The sequence below is a fragment of the Argiope bruennichi genome, chromosome 9 (genome assembly GCF_947563725.1).
Source record: "Argiope bruennichi chromosome 9, qqArgBrue1.1, whole genome shotgun sequence".
Taxonomy (NCBI): Eukaryota; Metazoa; Arthropoda; class Arachnida; order Araneae; family Araneidae; genus Argiope; species Argiope bruennichi.
The window spans coordinates 87,906,351-87,923,459 of NC_079159.1; the positions used below are offsets into that span (position 1 = coordinate 87,906,351).

The following is a 17,109-nucleotide window of genomic DNA, read 5'->3' on the forward strand; positions in this document are numbered from 1 at the left end:
ATATTATATTTATTTTTGCTCATAATTAAGTTTTATGAATCTAATTTTTGACTAGAAATTAATGTTGACTGTGGCTGGGAACTTGGGAAAGCTGAATTTTCTACAGGCGCCTTTTATTTATAATTAATTAAATGGCAAGAAACTAATATGTTAACTCATAATTAAATTCTATCTTCTATTGGTTTGTTAAATGAAATTTAAAGATTTCACAAAGTAATGGAATGAACTTACAAGTTTCATTTAAATTCTTAATGGAAGCTAAAAATGATGCTTTATTCGGAATACAAATTCGATGTAGTTTTCATTTTATTTCTTGCAATTTGGCTGTATTCATTGGAAAGTATTTTAGTTTTTTATACTATTAATTTTAATGCCCATATTTTGTTTGTTTGTTGTTGTACAAAGCTAAATGTTTTTTTTTAAAAATTAGCTAAAAAAATTTTAAATGATGCTTTTAAAAAATTATATATTTTTTTTTACCTAATTCAGTAATAAATTAGTGTTATAGAACATTTAAAACATTTTTTATAACTGCAGGCATGCTTTGATTTTGTTATTTGTTAGTATTTATAGTAGCAATAAAGCATTTATATTTTGTGGTCTAAAAATTGCAATAATAAAAATCTGTAATCTCTTTCTTGCAGTTTTGTCCATTCTTTTTTTCTTTTTTTTAATGTTGATAATGTGCATGATGAACTCTTTAAAATTTGTTTTCAAATTGAATAATTCATACTTGTAAAGATATATATATATTATTTTAGTTAAGTTTTTGATAAAATATGGCTTATTCTCCTTTAAGAAAGTATGATAACCAAAAATCCTCAAAGGAATCATCAAAATATTCAATATTTTCTATTTAATAAAAACTAATTTTTGTTTTGTTAAAATAAGATTTATATTGAATTAAAAATTATATGCATAAGCTGATTAATATTACATGATTTTAAAAAGTACTTTTTCAATACATATATTTCTTATTCTAATTTATTAATTTTTTTCATAAATGCTTAATACATTTATTTATGCATACAGCAATTTAATTCTTCTTTTAATGTTAAAAATCAGAATTTTGATTGAAAGTAGCCAAACTAAATTTGAAAAGGTAATAGAATCAATTATTTCTAATTATACGATTGGTGTAATAATATTTTAAAAGAAAATTTGTATTAAAAATTCTAATATCTTGGATAAATTTGTTCTAAATGTTGAATTTTCTACTTTTATAATAATGCACAGAAGTTAAAACTTTTAAAGAAAATTTGGAATGTAATTTTTAATTTCAAAAAATAAAAATTATTTTTTAATTTAATATAAAAATATTAGTGTATTCTAAATTAGTCAATAGAATTTTCAATTAAATTGTAAAATATCATTTGTTAATTTTTGCATAATATTTAAGTCATATTTTATTCAACACTTATATTTTCTCAAGAAATTTTTCTTTTTCTTAGTTTTTTGAAGCTTAATTTCTTCTCATTTTGATTTTCAATAATAATTCATGAAATAAAAATGATTTGCTTCACAAGCATTCATTATTGTAATATACAAATGTATATTAGTTAACCAAACCATTAACAAAATAAACATTTACTCCACCTTAAAAAATGCTATACTAATATTGTTTTAACTTATTCAAATGAGTGGATAAATACCAAGTAATGAATAGTTCTGAGATATTGTGTAAAAAAAAATTATAAAGGATGATAAAAATCCTTAAAACCTTTAAAACTTATATAGTTTATATACCTACTTTATCTTTTAGAATTAAGGTTTTGACTAAATTATTAAAAAAGACAATTTCTATGAGGATATAGAAAGAAAAAAAATGTTTTAGGAAAATAAAATGGGAAAATAATTTTTTTTGTTTTAAAGTAATGAATAATTACGATGGAATAATGAATTTTAACACTGTTTATGTTAAATTGAAAAAAATTATTTACAATTTAGAATCAATAATAAAAATAATCATAATCTCTGAATCAAATTATCTGCAAATTCATTTGTTCAATAGGAATTTAATAATTTGGAGAATATGACTTTAGTCGGAGACTTTAAATCAACTTCCATTGTCCCCATTACTAAAACATAAAGAAAGGCTAATTTCCAAAAATAATTTAGTATTGATTCAATTCACCTTCAGTAAAAATTTTAAATTACTGACACAAGTAGGTTAAAACTGTCTGAGTGGTTTAACTTACATATATCAATTGGATCAATAAAAGAAAATAGATGGCAATCAACTGAAAACAAATTTTATTCATTACAGAAAAAAGGATGGACAGAGAATGAATAATATCAGAAGGATCACAAAATATGTTCTGATCAGTGTTTTGATGAAGGAGTTTGTATGAAACCAGTATTTTAAAAATCAAAGTAGTTTTGTACATTTTAAATGCAACTGAAAGAACTTCCTGGGCCATTGTATTCACAAAAGAAGAAAAAAGAAATCTTTTAGCATATGAAAGAGCAGTTGAACTTGGATATGTATCATATAATTGGGGACTTCTAAAGAGATAAAGAGAACTTGACAGGAAAAAAAATAAACTTAATGAACAAAGAGAAAGCACAATCATTTACAATTGGAATATATGATATAATATATTCTCAAGATATTGTATCAAAGCTGATAATCAGTGCAACTCCTCTCAAAATTCAAATTCTACCTCTAAAACATGATTCTTATTAATGCTTAAACCACAGCCTGAAAATTGGAAGGAAAAAAACTGTAAACAGTATCTTTCACTTTTGTTTCCAATATCATTTAAAAAAAAAAAAATCTTTCTTTTTTATTTAGTTAAAATTACTTTTTAAAAAATCGTCTACCTCATTATTATTCATTGTAACTAAAAAGAATTTAAATTAAGTATGTTAAATGTATGATGTGTTATTCTTTGTTTTTTTATTAATTTTTTAAAAATTTTATGAAATAAAAAAAAATGATATGCTTCCCTCCCTTTCTCTCTTTTATCTTTATACTTTTTCTGCCTCTTTATAACATTAGCATATAAGAGCATACAGTTTTTTTATATGAATACAATTAATTGAAAAATAAATAACCATTGTGGATATTTATCCTTAAAATTAGATACCTGAATGCCATCACTAATCAACTCGCACTAAAAGAAAATTTTACTTTTGAAGAAAAATAATTATTTTGCGAATAAAAGAAACCTTGGTTAATGCTTCAGAAGAAAATTTCAGAATTTCCACATGTATTTTTTGAAGTTTTAAATACTAAATCTGAATGATAAAATGGTATTTTAACAAAATTTCGAATATGGCTGTGTTAATTTACCTAAGCATTTTTATTGAACAAATAAAATATCTTGAAGGGTACGAGAAATTGTGTTGTTTCAAGATGTCATAAGGAATTGTTTACCTCATTTGTAGATTTTTCAGCTACTACTGCAAACATAATATTCCATTTTTTTTTTCAAAGATTATTGTTGTCAAATACTATAATTGCTGTCATACTTTTTTTTTTTTTTTTTTTGTAATCACTTTATTGCATACAAACAAACGCGTAATGTTGAGTGACAGAAAAAACAAGTTTAAATTAATGACAAAAGAATATATTCAGCTTTACTTGATTAGTTAAATTTTGATAGTCTTGGGAATGAAATGAATTTTATTACAATAATAAAAATTATTGTAGAAATACATTCTAAAATATTTTTTTAGTTTATTTATATTAAAAAGACAATTGTATGATAATGAAATTGATATCAATAAAAGGATTTTGATATTAAGTTTGGAAAATGGTATTAGTATCATTTTTGTACAATAATATATTTGGGAATTATAAGAGGAAAACATCAACATTTTGTTTAGTTAAAATTATAACTGGAAATTTTGATGCATTGCATCAAAGCGCACGCTTTCATCTTTTAAAGCATGTTTGATAGATTTTCAGTTTCTGGAGTCGGCAGTCTGTCTTATAATTCATGTCAAAGTATAGATAAATATATGAACAACTATATATTTCTTCAGTAAGATTGAAATTACAATTGCATATCTGTATTTTGACCTAATGTTATTCTTTGATTTGATATCCACCGAATGCAGCATCTTGTAAAATTTTTATTCATCTACTATTCTATTTAAAAGTGAAGGGTTTTTTTTTTATCAATTAATTTTAATAAACATTATTTAGATATTTTTCTCTTTTTTCTTTCGCATTTTAATCATCAAAATAAAATTGCTTAAATGTAGTTTCTCAAAGAAAGCTTATTTGCAGAAAAGTATTTCTTAGATAGCGCAGTAACCGATGCTTTTATGAGCATAAAGAAAGAAAAATAGATACTTATGACAGTTCTGTAATTGATTTTTCCACTTCCATCTACTTATCTATCTCTGCTGCTTTTGAAAAGCTACCACAATTTGCTTACGGCAACAAAACCACAGGGTGGTGGTAAGCAGATGCGCTCTTATCTAGTATCATATGTGCTAAAATTGTAGGATTAACGGAATTTAATTAGCTTTTAGAGAAAACTTGGTAAAAAGTTAGAAAAGCTGTAGGGAATGCATATTTCTCATTCTTATAATGTGAGTGATTGATGGATAATGATTCTTTTTTTATGGGATAATCAACATTTTTCCCACGCGAAACTTGATAATTACACTTTAACCCATGCCTGGAGATGGGAAAATTCAGTAAACTCATGATCTAATTTCCTTCAAACAAATGCCTTCATTTTATAAAGGCAAATGAATAAATTTTTATTGAATTAAAAAAAAAGACAAATTAAGGAATAATTAAACAGATAGTTATTTGTTTACGCAAATGATATAACAAAGTATTTGACATTCGCATTGGTATGTGAATATCCATTTTGAACGGATGATTTTTAAGTAAAGTTGATTAAACTGAATCTATTTTTCCCTTGTAGCATATAAATATTACAAACACTTGATAAAGAATATTGGAATTATTATTACGATTTATTTCTTATTTAATACTTTTTTATCGATGTATTTTAGTCAGTTTTTGAGTTTGCTGTTTTGAGCTGCATTTTAATATAGTTAATGTTTTGATAGCAATAATGGACAAAACCATTTTTTATACAACCATGTCGAATGAGTTTTATTTCAATATATAGTATGTATAAATATATATATATATAGAGAGAGAGATTAATTAAAATTATAGTTGTAAATTTTGATAAATTGCCTAAAAGTGATTAGAGGATAAAAATGTGATTTTTATCCTCTAAATCACGTTTGCTAAATGTTAAGCTTTGGTTCGCCAGTCTGTCTTGTAACTCATGTTAACATATAGATAAACACATTAATAATTATATTATTCTTCGGTAAGACTGAAATTACGAACGGGTATCAGCATCTTACTCTAACGTTATTCTTTTGATTTAATATTCATTAAAAAGGACCGAGAAGAGCTATTTGGAAGGCAGCATATAGCAAAATTTTTATTATTTTTATTAATCTGCTTAATGATCAAGATTTTTAACCAAAAAATTTTAATAACATGAGTTTTATATTTTCCTCTTTCTTGTTTGGTATTGTATTCATCAAAGAAAGAAATCGCTTAAAAGTAGCTTCTCAAATAAAGGCAATCGTTTGCAAAAATAAATTCAAGTTAAAATATCGATTTTTATTTATTCTTTCATTATTTTTTTTTTTTTATTGGGCTCAATTTTTCATTCGGTTGATATGTCTAATTTTTCTGAAAAGGATGTTGCATTATTTACAAAAATTTTAACATGATTAAATTTATAGATTGGATGTTGTCTCTGAATTAAGTTAGAACATTTATAAGGCAAAAACATATTCGAGATTTCTGAAGGCTAGACCGTTCGACCGAAAGTTGGTTCGTAATTTGAATAATAAATGTTCACTAAGAAAAGTTTTTAAAATTGCAAATAGGTTTTTTTCTTTAAAAATTTATTGACGTTTTAACCCTTTGTCTCAATAACTTCGGAGCGTATTGTTGCATAGAAGTCATTCTTATGCCATTTTAAAATTCAAAATATTAATTATTCAGTGATATCAATTTTATTTCTGTGTAATTTCTTTTCATATTTTAATTAAATATTGAAAATATTTTAAAGAATATTTTATAATAATACTTTCTAGTACCTTTGTTACAGGGTTGGTCTTAGAAAACGCGAGGCCCAATCAGAAACTATTTTCTATAATACTTATTTCCAAACAATTTTTACCAGTTATATAAAATAACTTTTGTAAAAAAAGATTTTTTAAAAGATATTCTAATTAGTAAATTAAAAGCAGATTTTAAAAAAATTAATTGATTTTTTAAATTTTTAAATTATTGTTACTATTCCCCTTTGGCAACTAGCTGGTTTGCCTAGAATTAACATTTGCTTTTCAATTAAATATTTTATGTAACTTGCTCTCTTAATAGATTCTCAAGCAAAATGTTTTTAAGCTTCAAATTTTTATAAACATATCACCGATACTATTATAGAAGCCTTTCCTTATTCTGTTCGTTCTTCGATGCCTTTCTCTAATTTTCTATGAGCTCCCGTAAAATGTAAACTTGAAATTGAAGCCGGAATTGATAAAACTTCAATAAATACATTTTTTAAAAACCAAACACGTCTTTAAAAAATGTATGAGTTCAGAATTAATATCTAATTTGTATTACAGAATATTTACATATTTTATGAATTAAATAAAAACATAATTCAATAATATTTTCTTTGGCCTCGTCATAAAATTTTATTTTTAATTTTGCTTTCTAAAAGATTTAAATGACGTAATATTTTATTTTATTTCAATTAAAAAAGTACTTCTGTAAACGATTATGAAGTCTAAATTTTATACGATCCTTCAGACCTAGGAATCCTATTCAGTAAAATAATCTTGACCATCTAACGTTTCCAACTTTGCGGCAAATCTGACCGAGTTATAAAGCCTTGAATATCCTTATTTTAGGACAATCAAAAATGTAATTATTTTAGATTGATCAATCTTGGGGAAACTCAGGGCACTGATTTTGTATCTTCGAGGCAGTCAATGGAGTTCCGCGTTTTTTATTATAAAACAGTGACATTCAAATTGTCATAATTCACTCAGTTTTGGTCACAAAAGGGCGAACTTTTTTTTATATAATATAACAAAATATACATAGAAAAATTATTAAAAGCATGCCTCATATTTAAGTCAACTCAACATGGGAAAATAAACCAAACCTTCATATTTTGGTCATATCAGTGGGAAAAGGCTAAGATGAGGTATTAGGAGCAACAATGTAAATGGTTTCAGTTTCTCTTCAGTAATAAAATACAATGCTGTAAAATAAACTTGAAAACTTTTAAAAAATAAAAAATAAATTATATGGCAAAAAAATTTTCATCATTAAAAAGATAATGTTTTGAATTTTAAGATGCTGTGCAAATTGTTTTTCTGCTATAATATTTTCAGAAATTATTGCAAAAACACCAAAATTTCACAAATTTTAATTAACTGAAAATTCAAAAAATCCCACCGAAATTTCAAATTTCCGCACTGAATATATGTGCAAAATTTGGTTGTTATAGATCAAACGATTTTCCCTGTACAGTACCAATACAAACACTCACAAATTTATCTTTATAATTAGTGCAGATTATATGCATTATGTAATTTAAAAATAAATTGTTTTTTTTCTCATATTCAGTACCGGATGACACTACTCATGTGAAATTAAAAATTAAGTAAATTGACAAGTTAATTTCTAGCAAAATTATGTATAGTCATAGAGAATACAAACGTGTAGTGCAATTTTGAACTGTGTCACTTGAGAGGGTGAATAAAAATTCCATAACAAAACTTCATCTTTACAAACATGAAATGCATTATCTACTAATAATAAAGCGTATTATTAGTAGAGCTATCTCTACTAATAATAAAGATGAATATGTGTTTGCGCGTCTGTATATCTGGGTGTTGACGCTCTATTAATCAAACCGTAAGACATATAGCTACCAAACTTAGTACGCACTTGCTACGTTGGACGGATAAAATGTGCACTTCGGAGCAATTTTTTAAAATTTCATTTAGAATTTTAATTAACTAAAAATTAAGCAAGTTCTTGATATTTTTTCCCCTCGATAACTTTAGAAAATATTACAGTATAAATGTTATTTTTATATATTCAGAAATTTTTTTTCAATGATTGTAATTTTTTGCAGTATAAATATTTTTTTCATATTTAATCAATTTTCTAAAAATATTTTAGACACATTTTCCAGCAAAAATCTTAAGAATTCTGAGCAAATATTAAGCGTATCAAGAATAATTATACAAAAGCATAAGAATTCTTGATGAACACCAAAGTTATAATTAAATTTGCAAAAAAATGTTCAGTTTTCGTTTTACTGTGCGAATTATTATTCTGTCCTTTAAAAAAATTATGACTGGCAAAGCTGATCTGAGGAAAGTAAGCAATGTAATTATCTAATTCTGCAAAAAAAAAAAAAAAAAAAAAAATTACATTAAAAATATTTTTAATATGAAGAAAAATGCCAATTTTTGTTTTACTCTAGGTTAGAAATTAGATTGTATTGTTACAAGACTAAAAATATCAAAGTGCATCCACGATAGTTAGTGGCGTTGGCAGAAAATAAGGAAAATGCATAGTAAAATGAATAGAATCATAGAAGTCTTCTAATATAATATTTATTATAGACTATCTATCAAAATTTGAAGCTTATAAATAATTTGCTTAAGAAGCTATTAAGACCTAGTTAAGTAAAGTATTTAATTGAAAATTTTAGCCGCCATTAACGTTGGCTAGCCAGTTATTTAGTGACTAGTATTAAATAAAATGTTGTTATAGATATAACTCAGCAATAGAATTGAAATCACAAATAGAAATTAACGCTAAATAGAAAATGATTAAAGCGTGTTTTTCACACGGATTAATAAACCAAACATACTCGTAAATTTATATATACTTTAAAACATATGCTTTAATTTTTAATTCATGAATGCACATAAGCTAGCCAACAAATGGACAAAAATTTGTATACTATTTGTAATAAGTAAATAGGTCACTATACTATTTATTTCAGTGACTTAACAAAGATTTATGAAAATTCTTTATTTGGTACAAAAAGAAAATTGAAATGCTAGAACATTGTCAGAAATAAATAATTTTTAGGACTTACATAAAAAAATAATTGAAAATTCATAGATCATTATTGTCGTTTATTATTAGGGAGCAATTTTTCTAGTTTTTATTTCCTTTTGCGAACTTTTTATATAAATCCGAAATCCAGCTGATTTCAGATCCAATCGATATAACTGCCCAACAATTTAAGCGTCCTTGCTGAATTAATGATCGCAAGTTTGTTTTATAATTAATGATTTAATGATCGTAAGTATGTTTTATAATTAATGATTTAATGATCGTAAGTATGTTTTATAATTAATGATTTAATGATCGTAAGTATGTTTTATAATTAATGATTTAATGATCGTAATTAATTTTAAGTTGGAAAACTTTCTTTCTACAAATGCTAAAGAAACTGAAACTGTCAAGAGAATCCGTAGATGAATATATAAATTTGAAATGCGTCTTGTTAAAATGGTGATTAATAAATAAAAATGTTGATAGAATATCCATATCTACCATAATGGAAAAAAGTTTTAAAAATTAAAAAAATTAAAAAAAAAACTTATTTTTGTTTTTCGGAAAAGCTCGGAAATGTTAAAATAAAATTCTTAAAAATAACCTTTCAGGATTACAGGAGAATTCGAATTAAGAACAAATATCTTGTTTTTGAATAAATTCAGTGCAGAATAATAATTTCATAAATTCACATTTCCTAGTTAAAAGGCTTTTATTTAAAAAATCCTTTATTCAAATTTTATAGAAAACACTACTTATATAATGAACCAGAATCCAATGCATAAAATGCTAATTATTTTTTAAAGAAGAAATGCCTTGAAATTTTTATTTTCTGCTCATGAAAAGTTTCGCCACAGATCCATAAGTAAATAGCATGTTAAGTGGACTAGAAGTTAATAATTTCCGTTGCTGAAGAGTTTTAACTTTCCGAATTCTTCTAAATTGTAAATTCTGAAAAAAGATAGAAACAATGATAGACAAAAAACTGGTAACAATGATGGAAACAGAAAAAAAAAAAAAAAAAAAAGCTGATACAAAATTAGTAGTAACATTGAAAACGGGTTTGAGCTTTTTTTTTCAACAGTGAAATATATATTGTTGCAAAATACGTTTAAAATATATTTCAAAAAATGTATTAAATATTGTAAGAAAAATTGTATGATAAACAAATTTGGTATCATTAAAAGGATATATATATATTTTTTAATTTTATAATGCTATAAAAACTATTTTTCTACTGTAAACTTTTAAAAAGTTATCCCGAACAAAGACCAATATTTCGCTTAATTTTTAATTAATTAAAAAAATTTTAATCACTCTGAAAAGCACATTTTTACCCACCAAACTAAATATTTGCCAAATTTGATTTGTCAAAAAGGCTGGTTTGTAAAGTCAGCACATGTACAAACAGACAGAAGCTTTTTCCTTATGTTTAAATATCAAAATTTAGTTAAAATACCAATACATTTTCTCACTAAACATTCTTGCCAGCAGGCTTATGCGTTTTAGCAAAGACTAATCACTCCCTAGCCCCTTTTTTCAATGAGCTAATAATGATTTATTGGACGTTTAACTCGTACGGAAATGTCTGGTCCCAATACCCTTCTCGTGTCCCCCTTTTTTCCCCTACTAAATAGACAAAGTACCTGTAAATTTTATGTTGCGAACATACAACACCCTTCGTAAAAAGACTACTAGGATTCTTTTATGTTTGTTAAGGTCCATGACAAGGCGGAAGAAAAATTAACCCTGTATGCAGGAAATATGAAAAAGACCTTATGAACGTCGCCCAACTGGAAGCAATCGACTAAAGACCGATCCTGCTTAATTCTTGGTCTTATACTCAAGAATGTGTTTGATATTGTCGATATTAAACACCATTTTTATTTACTTTATTGCTGTTGTAATTAAGGAAAAAGAACAATATAAAGATAGATTAAAATGATACCTAAAATATTATTATACTACGATATTTCGAATTAAAGGTTCGAATCACCTTAATATTTATTTTTTGTATAATTTCTGTGATAAATTTGAAAAGAGAATATAAGTAGTCTGTAGAAAATATAAGGATCTTTTTGATCTGCCGTCAAAAAATGATCTGCCGTAAGACATTTTTTTCCTTAATCTGTTCTCTCCTAGCAGATAACTAATGGTCAAGATCAATTACATGATGTTATTGATACCGGATAAGATTAATGTATTAATCATTGGAAGGAGTAATAGGATTTAAATGAACAAAATTAAGACACAGGGCCTGAAAATTTGCCATTGTAGGATGTCCCCTTTCCGAAAACTAAGAGAACTGCTCCACTTCGGGCTCCTTCATGGTTTTTTTCTATCATTTTTCCTGATAGGTTTTCCAATATCCTTCTATTGCGTTTGAAAAAGTCATAACAATAGTTTTTGATGCAAATTAATTGAATTTTTTATTTCTTAAGATTTGAAGTCTGATTGGAAGAATTTACTTGATAAAATCAAATATCATAAATCCCATTATGGGTTTGAAGAGGTTTATACATTCCAGCTTATTTTCATCAAATAATCTACAAACAAGTTCATTACATTTTCAGAGAATAAATGTAGATTATTCAAGGAATAGCAGTGGATTAGAAAAGATATATAGAAATTTATAGAACAATTAATGGTCCATGTTACACATTCAACATTAATATAACAATATAAGCACATACCCGGCAGCTGAAAATAAATGCTAAATAGAGAATTAGTCAATAAATATTAATTTTCGATTTTAAGAGGAGTCGGTGCATAACTAAGCAGGTATTCCATGTATGATATGGCTAGAGCCGAAGAAGAAACATGAGCTCTAATGTTAGCTAACTATTTAATAAATAAACACCGCGTTCCCCAATGATATAAGTAGACGGTTTTGTTTCACATTGAAAACACATTTACATTATAAGGATGATTATTGTTAGATGTATACTTTGGAAACGAAATCGAAATAATTAGGGATGTACCAGCTGCTTTCGGTGACCAGCTGGTCTGTCCATCATTCATTTAGTATTACTTTAATTATGTCAATTAAAGTATTTGCAATAAATTTAATTTGGTTAAATTAATGCATGAATTGCAAAAAAATAACAAGTTACATATAATTGTAAATTATTATAAAAAATACTGTTTATGAGAATTTTTTTGAGAATTATTTTTTTAATACTTAATTTTAGTTTAATTCCTCTTTAATTCTTAGTTTTTTTATGTGAATTACTGTTTAAGCAAACTATAATATATAAATAATTAACATAACCTTCGAAAAGAATTATCTTGCAGTTGATAGAGGACTTATTTAATGATTGAGCTAAGAAGTAAATATATTAAAACTAATAGAATTGTTGTTAATTTTTAAAATTGCTTTTTATTAAATGATAGAAAAAAGCCATAAAAAGTTGGTCAAATAAAAAAAAATCAACTGTATTTTATTAGGGAAAAAAAAGAAAAGAAAAAAAGATGATAATCCAGTTATACCTAATTTTTAATTTTATGTTAACCTAAAATAAATGAAATAAAATAAATAAAAAATAAATAATAGAAATGAAGATAATAAAGTAGATTTGAATCTTCATCCAAAATATTATAGAAAGCCAAGATTGTAGATTTTAATTGTTTAGTTTTATATTATCTTTAAAAAATTAAAATGACAATAATATGCGCATAAAATTGTATTGAATATCATTGCAATGTGCTCATATAGAAGTATAGTTTACTAAACCAATGAAAAATATTTTTGAAAAATACTAAGATCAAAAAAGAAAAATATTGAATGGAATTAAAAAAAAAGATAACTGAAAAATTAATTTTTTTAAAATTTAAAATGTTTATGGTCAGTGATATATTTCGAAGTTATAAAGAAAATGCTGGAGTTTTGTTAATTTTTTATTAAAATTTTAATTTAATTTTTGAAACAAGATTTCTTAATATTGCTATCTAAGAAATCGCTAATTGCCAGCCAAATTTGAAAGCTCTAAGTCCAACAACCTGCCTCGAAAGATGCAATTTATTGAAAGCATGCCAGCCTATAAATTTTATTATATTAAAAGTATGAATAATTTTATCTCATATTTTTTAACAAAGAAAAATTGTTCAGCTTTGATTGAAAAATGAAAATGATTTGTCTTTCATTTACAATATTGCTGAAAATCAAAATTTAAAAATTTGTTAAAATAAAGAATATTATAAGATTTTATAATTAAAAAGATATATGTCTAAATATACTTTTACTTTAAAGATGAATTAAAATCTTTTTTTTTTAATTTGGAAACATTTTCGAAAGTTATTGCAGAAAAACTTCAAACTTTTTTGCTGTTTTTAAATAATAAAAATTAAAAAATTGCTCTACCAAACATTACACTTTCCTACCCTCCTTTCCTACATATTTATTCTTCTCTGTATACACACGCGCACGTTCTCCTTTATTAGAAAAAAAATTTGCATTTAGTAAAAAATTTATATATATATTATATGGAGAGTCCTTGCAGCCAAATGTTATTTCGAATCGCAATAACATAAAGGCATTTATTTATTCAAATTTCGCATGAAAATATTTCTATTATTATCGACTGTTGGAGACGTTTTCTTTCAAATGAAAAATAATTATACAATAATAAAATAAATGAAAAAAATAATAAATAAATACATTTACATTTTCAATAAGTTATTTAATAAATAATAATTTTTAACAAATGACTTAAAATATTCTTAATAAATAAATACATTTTAATAATAATAAAGAATTTATTTACATCAAAATCAAATTAAAATCAAAAAGTTATCAGATGAATTTCTGAAAGAGCGTAAAAAAACGAGTAAAGTTTCAGAAAGAGTAAAAGAAACGAATCAGTTTGACGATTCCAAGTTTTGGCGGAATAAAATAAAAAACAAAATCGCGTAATAGGTAATGAAAAAGATTGGCATAATTCGCCACAAATGTGCTTATTTGCCAAATCTTATAACCCCTATTATAGCTTATCCTGCAATTGGGATAGTTCTTGTTAGCGCCTATAGATGGCTGTAGACTGCTGGCGCCGTCTACAGGCACTAATTGGAACCTAGCTTGATCCTCCAATACGTCCTCCGGTTAACTCTACCCGGTTTGTGGTGTTGTCGTAGGCAGTGGTAATCTCTTTCTGAAGCTCGAAGAAAAATTGACATATTGTTAAATTTCATCTATTTTTGTGACAGTTTGTTTTAAAGAAGTCATGTCTCTTCCAAAAAATGATGGTCTTCTTACCTCTCCATCAAATGGTAAATAATACTTTTCTCTGTGATATTTAAATTGACCGAGAGTATTTCTATCTCTTTATATTTATGTTTTTAACGCCTCTAAAAGTACCTCAATTCTTTATACAAAATTGCGTGTGTTTTATTTTTTCATAAATTAATTATTAATTTCACATTGTTAAATTCTGTATTGACCTGAAATTTATTAACAGCTGTACGAAAGTGAAACTCCAATAACAATTTTCTCTCCATATTTGTTTTGATTTCTGTTTACTTTTCCGCCTGGCAAGTGCAATATGTTTGTATTTTTTAATACCGTTATTTATTTAGGTGCATTGATAGTCTCTTGCTGTCATTTTTTAGCGACTAAATGAAAACTCACGAGATGGAATAATATTACATCTGTTCATTCATTTAAACCAAAGATATTGAAATCTGCATATTTTACATCGAAATAAAAATTTTAATTTGTATATGATGTTTTAATATGTATATATATATATATATATAATGAAATCTTAAATTAATTACACCTGTTTTAAAAATTTAGGTTGAAATGCTTTAAATTTGAGCCATATTTGGCATGAAAATTTTTTAAAAAAATGCTGACTGTAATAGATTTTTTTAAAATTAAATTTTTAAACTATAGTTATATAGAATACACCCAGGTATATATTAGTTTTATAATATTCTATATTAGGTATTTATAAAGCTATACTATTATATCTTCCATGATCTTATCATATTCAATGCTAGCCACCTTTATTAAACAGTTGGTTCACCAGGATTAATGATTGCTGAAAATTTTAATTGTTCCCGTTGTAAAATGTTTTTAAACTTCAGATTTTTTTAGGTATATAACTCATTATTTCAAAAGCCTTATACAGTTCTCATTGTTGTGCTTTGCATTTCCCTAATTTTATATATATATCTTCAGGCTTCCAGTTATATCACATGAAAAAGCAACAGTATTTAGAACTGGAGGTGTTTTAAAATTTATTAATAACCTGCCTTATACTGAAACCTATTAAACATTGGGAAAATAAGCAGAATTTTCATAACATGATCATAACAATGGAAAAATAAGACAGAATGAAATATTAGGGGTAGTAATTCAAATGGTTTGAGTTTCACTTTAATAATGAAATATCTTGTAAAATATTTAAAAAATAATAATTAAAATAGAAGGAAAAATTATGTGACAAAAAATTTGATATCATTGAACCGATTTTTCTTTTATTTTTGAATTTTAAGATGCTTTAAATATCATTTTTGTATTGTTATAATTTTAGAAGTTATTGTGGATAAACTCTAGAAAATTTTTTAAATTCTGATGAAAATTTCAAAAAAAAAAAAAAAAAATTCAATCTCGAAAGTTTGTATATACCAGGTTTGGTACTCTAGATTGAATGATCTGACCTGTAGTATGCCAGTACCCATGCTAATACAAATTCATTTTCATTATAAGTAAAGAATTAAATTCCTAATTTTTACTTTGTTAGCATTACACAAGTGTGGTAAGAAAAAGTTATTACAATTAGAAGTTATTGAATGAAGTTCAAAATTTTTTACTGCTAATTTTTTTAATTTTATATAAATTGCAAGTTCAGCTAATGTATTCTAATAAAATTTCTAAATATATTTTGTTCATTGTGTCTTATTCTAGATTTAGAGCAAGGAATTTTTCGACATGTTCTGTTTTTGTATACGACTTAGAGTAGTATCTTTTCTAAAATTTGTACTAGAAAACTCTGTAGAGGTTAATTTATTTTGTAATATATAGTATGTGTTGTATATTTATTATCAGCTGTACAAAAGTGAAAGTACAATTTGTAGCTAAAAATGTTTAAAGAAGGTTATATTTGTTTTAGCAAAGTCATATTTCTTAAGCTGTTGCATCTTAAAAGAATCTACAAAGAAGGGTTTTATTAATTAATTATTAGTATCTTTTCTTTGCTATTAGAACAAATTTTCAGAACTTAGTAGATAAGGAATAACATATTTTGTAGGTCTAGAAAAAAAAATTCCATTCTTTTATGAATTGATTATTTTTTAGCTTTCACAACTTTTAGTGCAAATTACGAATTTATAACTCCACTGTTTCACAAAAGTCTATTAATAGAAAATAACAGTTAAAAGAAACATTTGTTGAATAAATTGCAATCAATTTAGATTATACCCTCTAAGTTTAAATATGCTCTTGGCATTGACTTTCAATACTTTGTACTTTGTTGTGTGAGAAAAAAATTATTCCAAGAATCTTTTTTTTTCCCCTAACTTATAGAAAGTTTCAAGATGAGAATTTTGAAAAGGCAATTTCTTCCTTAAGTAATCCCAGAAATGCTTAATAGGTATAAGATAAACCAATCCACTCTTTCCTAAATCTGCTCTTCTTGATATTCATTGTTAAGGATAATATAATGAGAAAAGCATTATTGTTCATTAGATTAGTCACCATCATTTGTTATACTAGGATACAGTCTTGCATAAGCATTGAGAATATTGCTTGAATATCTCTCTGTTCATTATTTCTCCATGAAATACTTGGAAGAATGTCTGGTATTCTATTCTCTGAATTAGAATATAATCATAATCATTTTCCAAATAAATTTGTGATCATCTGTGAAGATGATTGTGCAAGTAACATGCTTTCCATCGTAAATATTTACTCTTCAAATTAGATGAGGAAACCTTAAAATTTTGTCTCTTCTCATCTCACATATTTTTTATGGTGTTTTGTTTGTTTGATATATTGTTTTAAATGTTGTGCAGTG

At 25.1% G+C, this 17,109-nt stretch overlaps 1 protein-coding gene across 1 annotated transcript in view; it reads left to right on the forward strand.

The window, feature by feature from the left end:
* Positions 1-14,203: 14,203 nt before the first annotated feature.
* The window catches only part of LOC129983970 (tumor protein D52-like), a 39,863-nt gene continuing 36,957 nt past the window's right edge, over positions 14,204-17,109 (forward strand). Inside the window, exon 1 of the mRNA XM_056093703.1 lies at positions 14,204-14,359. Within this exon, the coding sequence (XP_055949678.1) occupies positions 14,314-14,359 (46 nt within the window). The 5' untranslated portion in view covers positions 14,204-14,313. The remainder of the gene's footprint in view (positions 14,360-17,109) is intronic.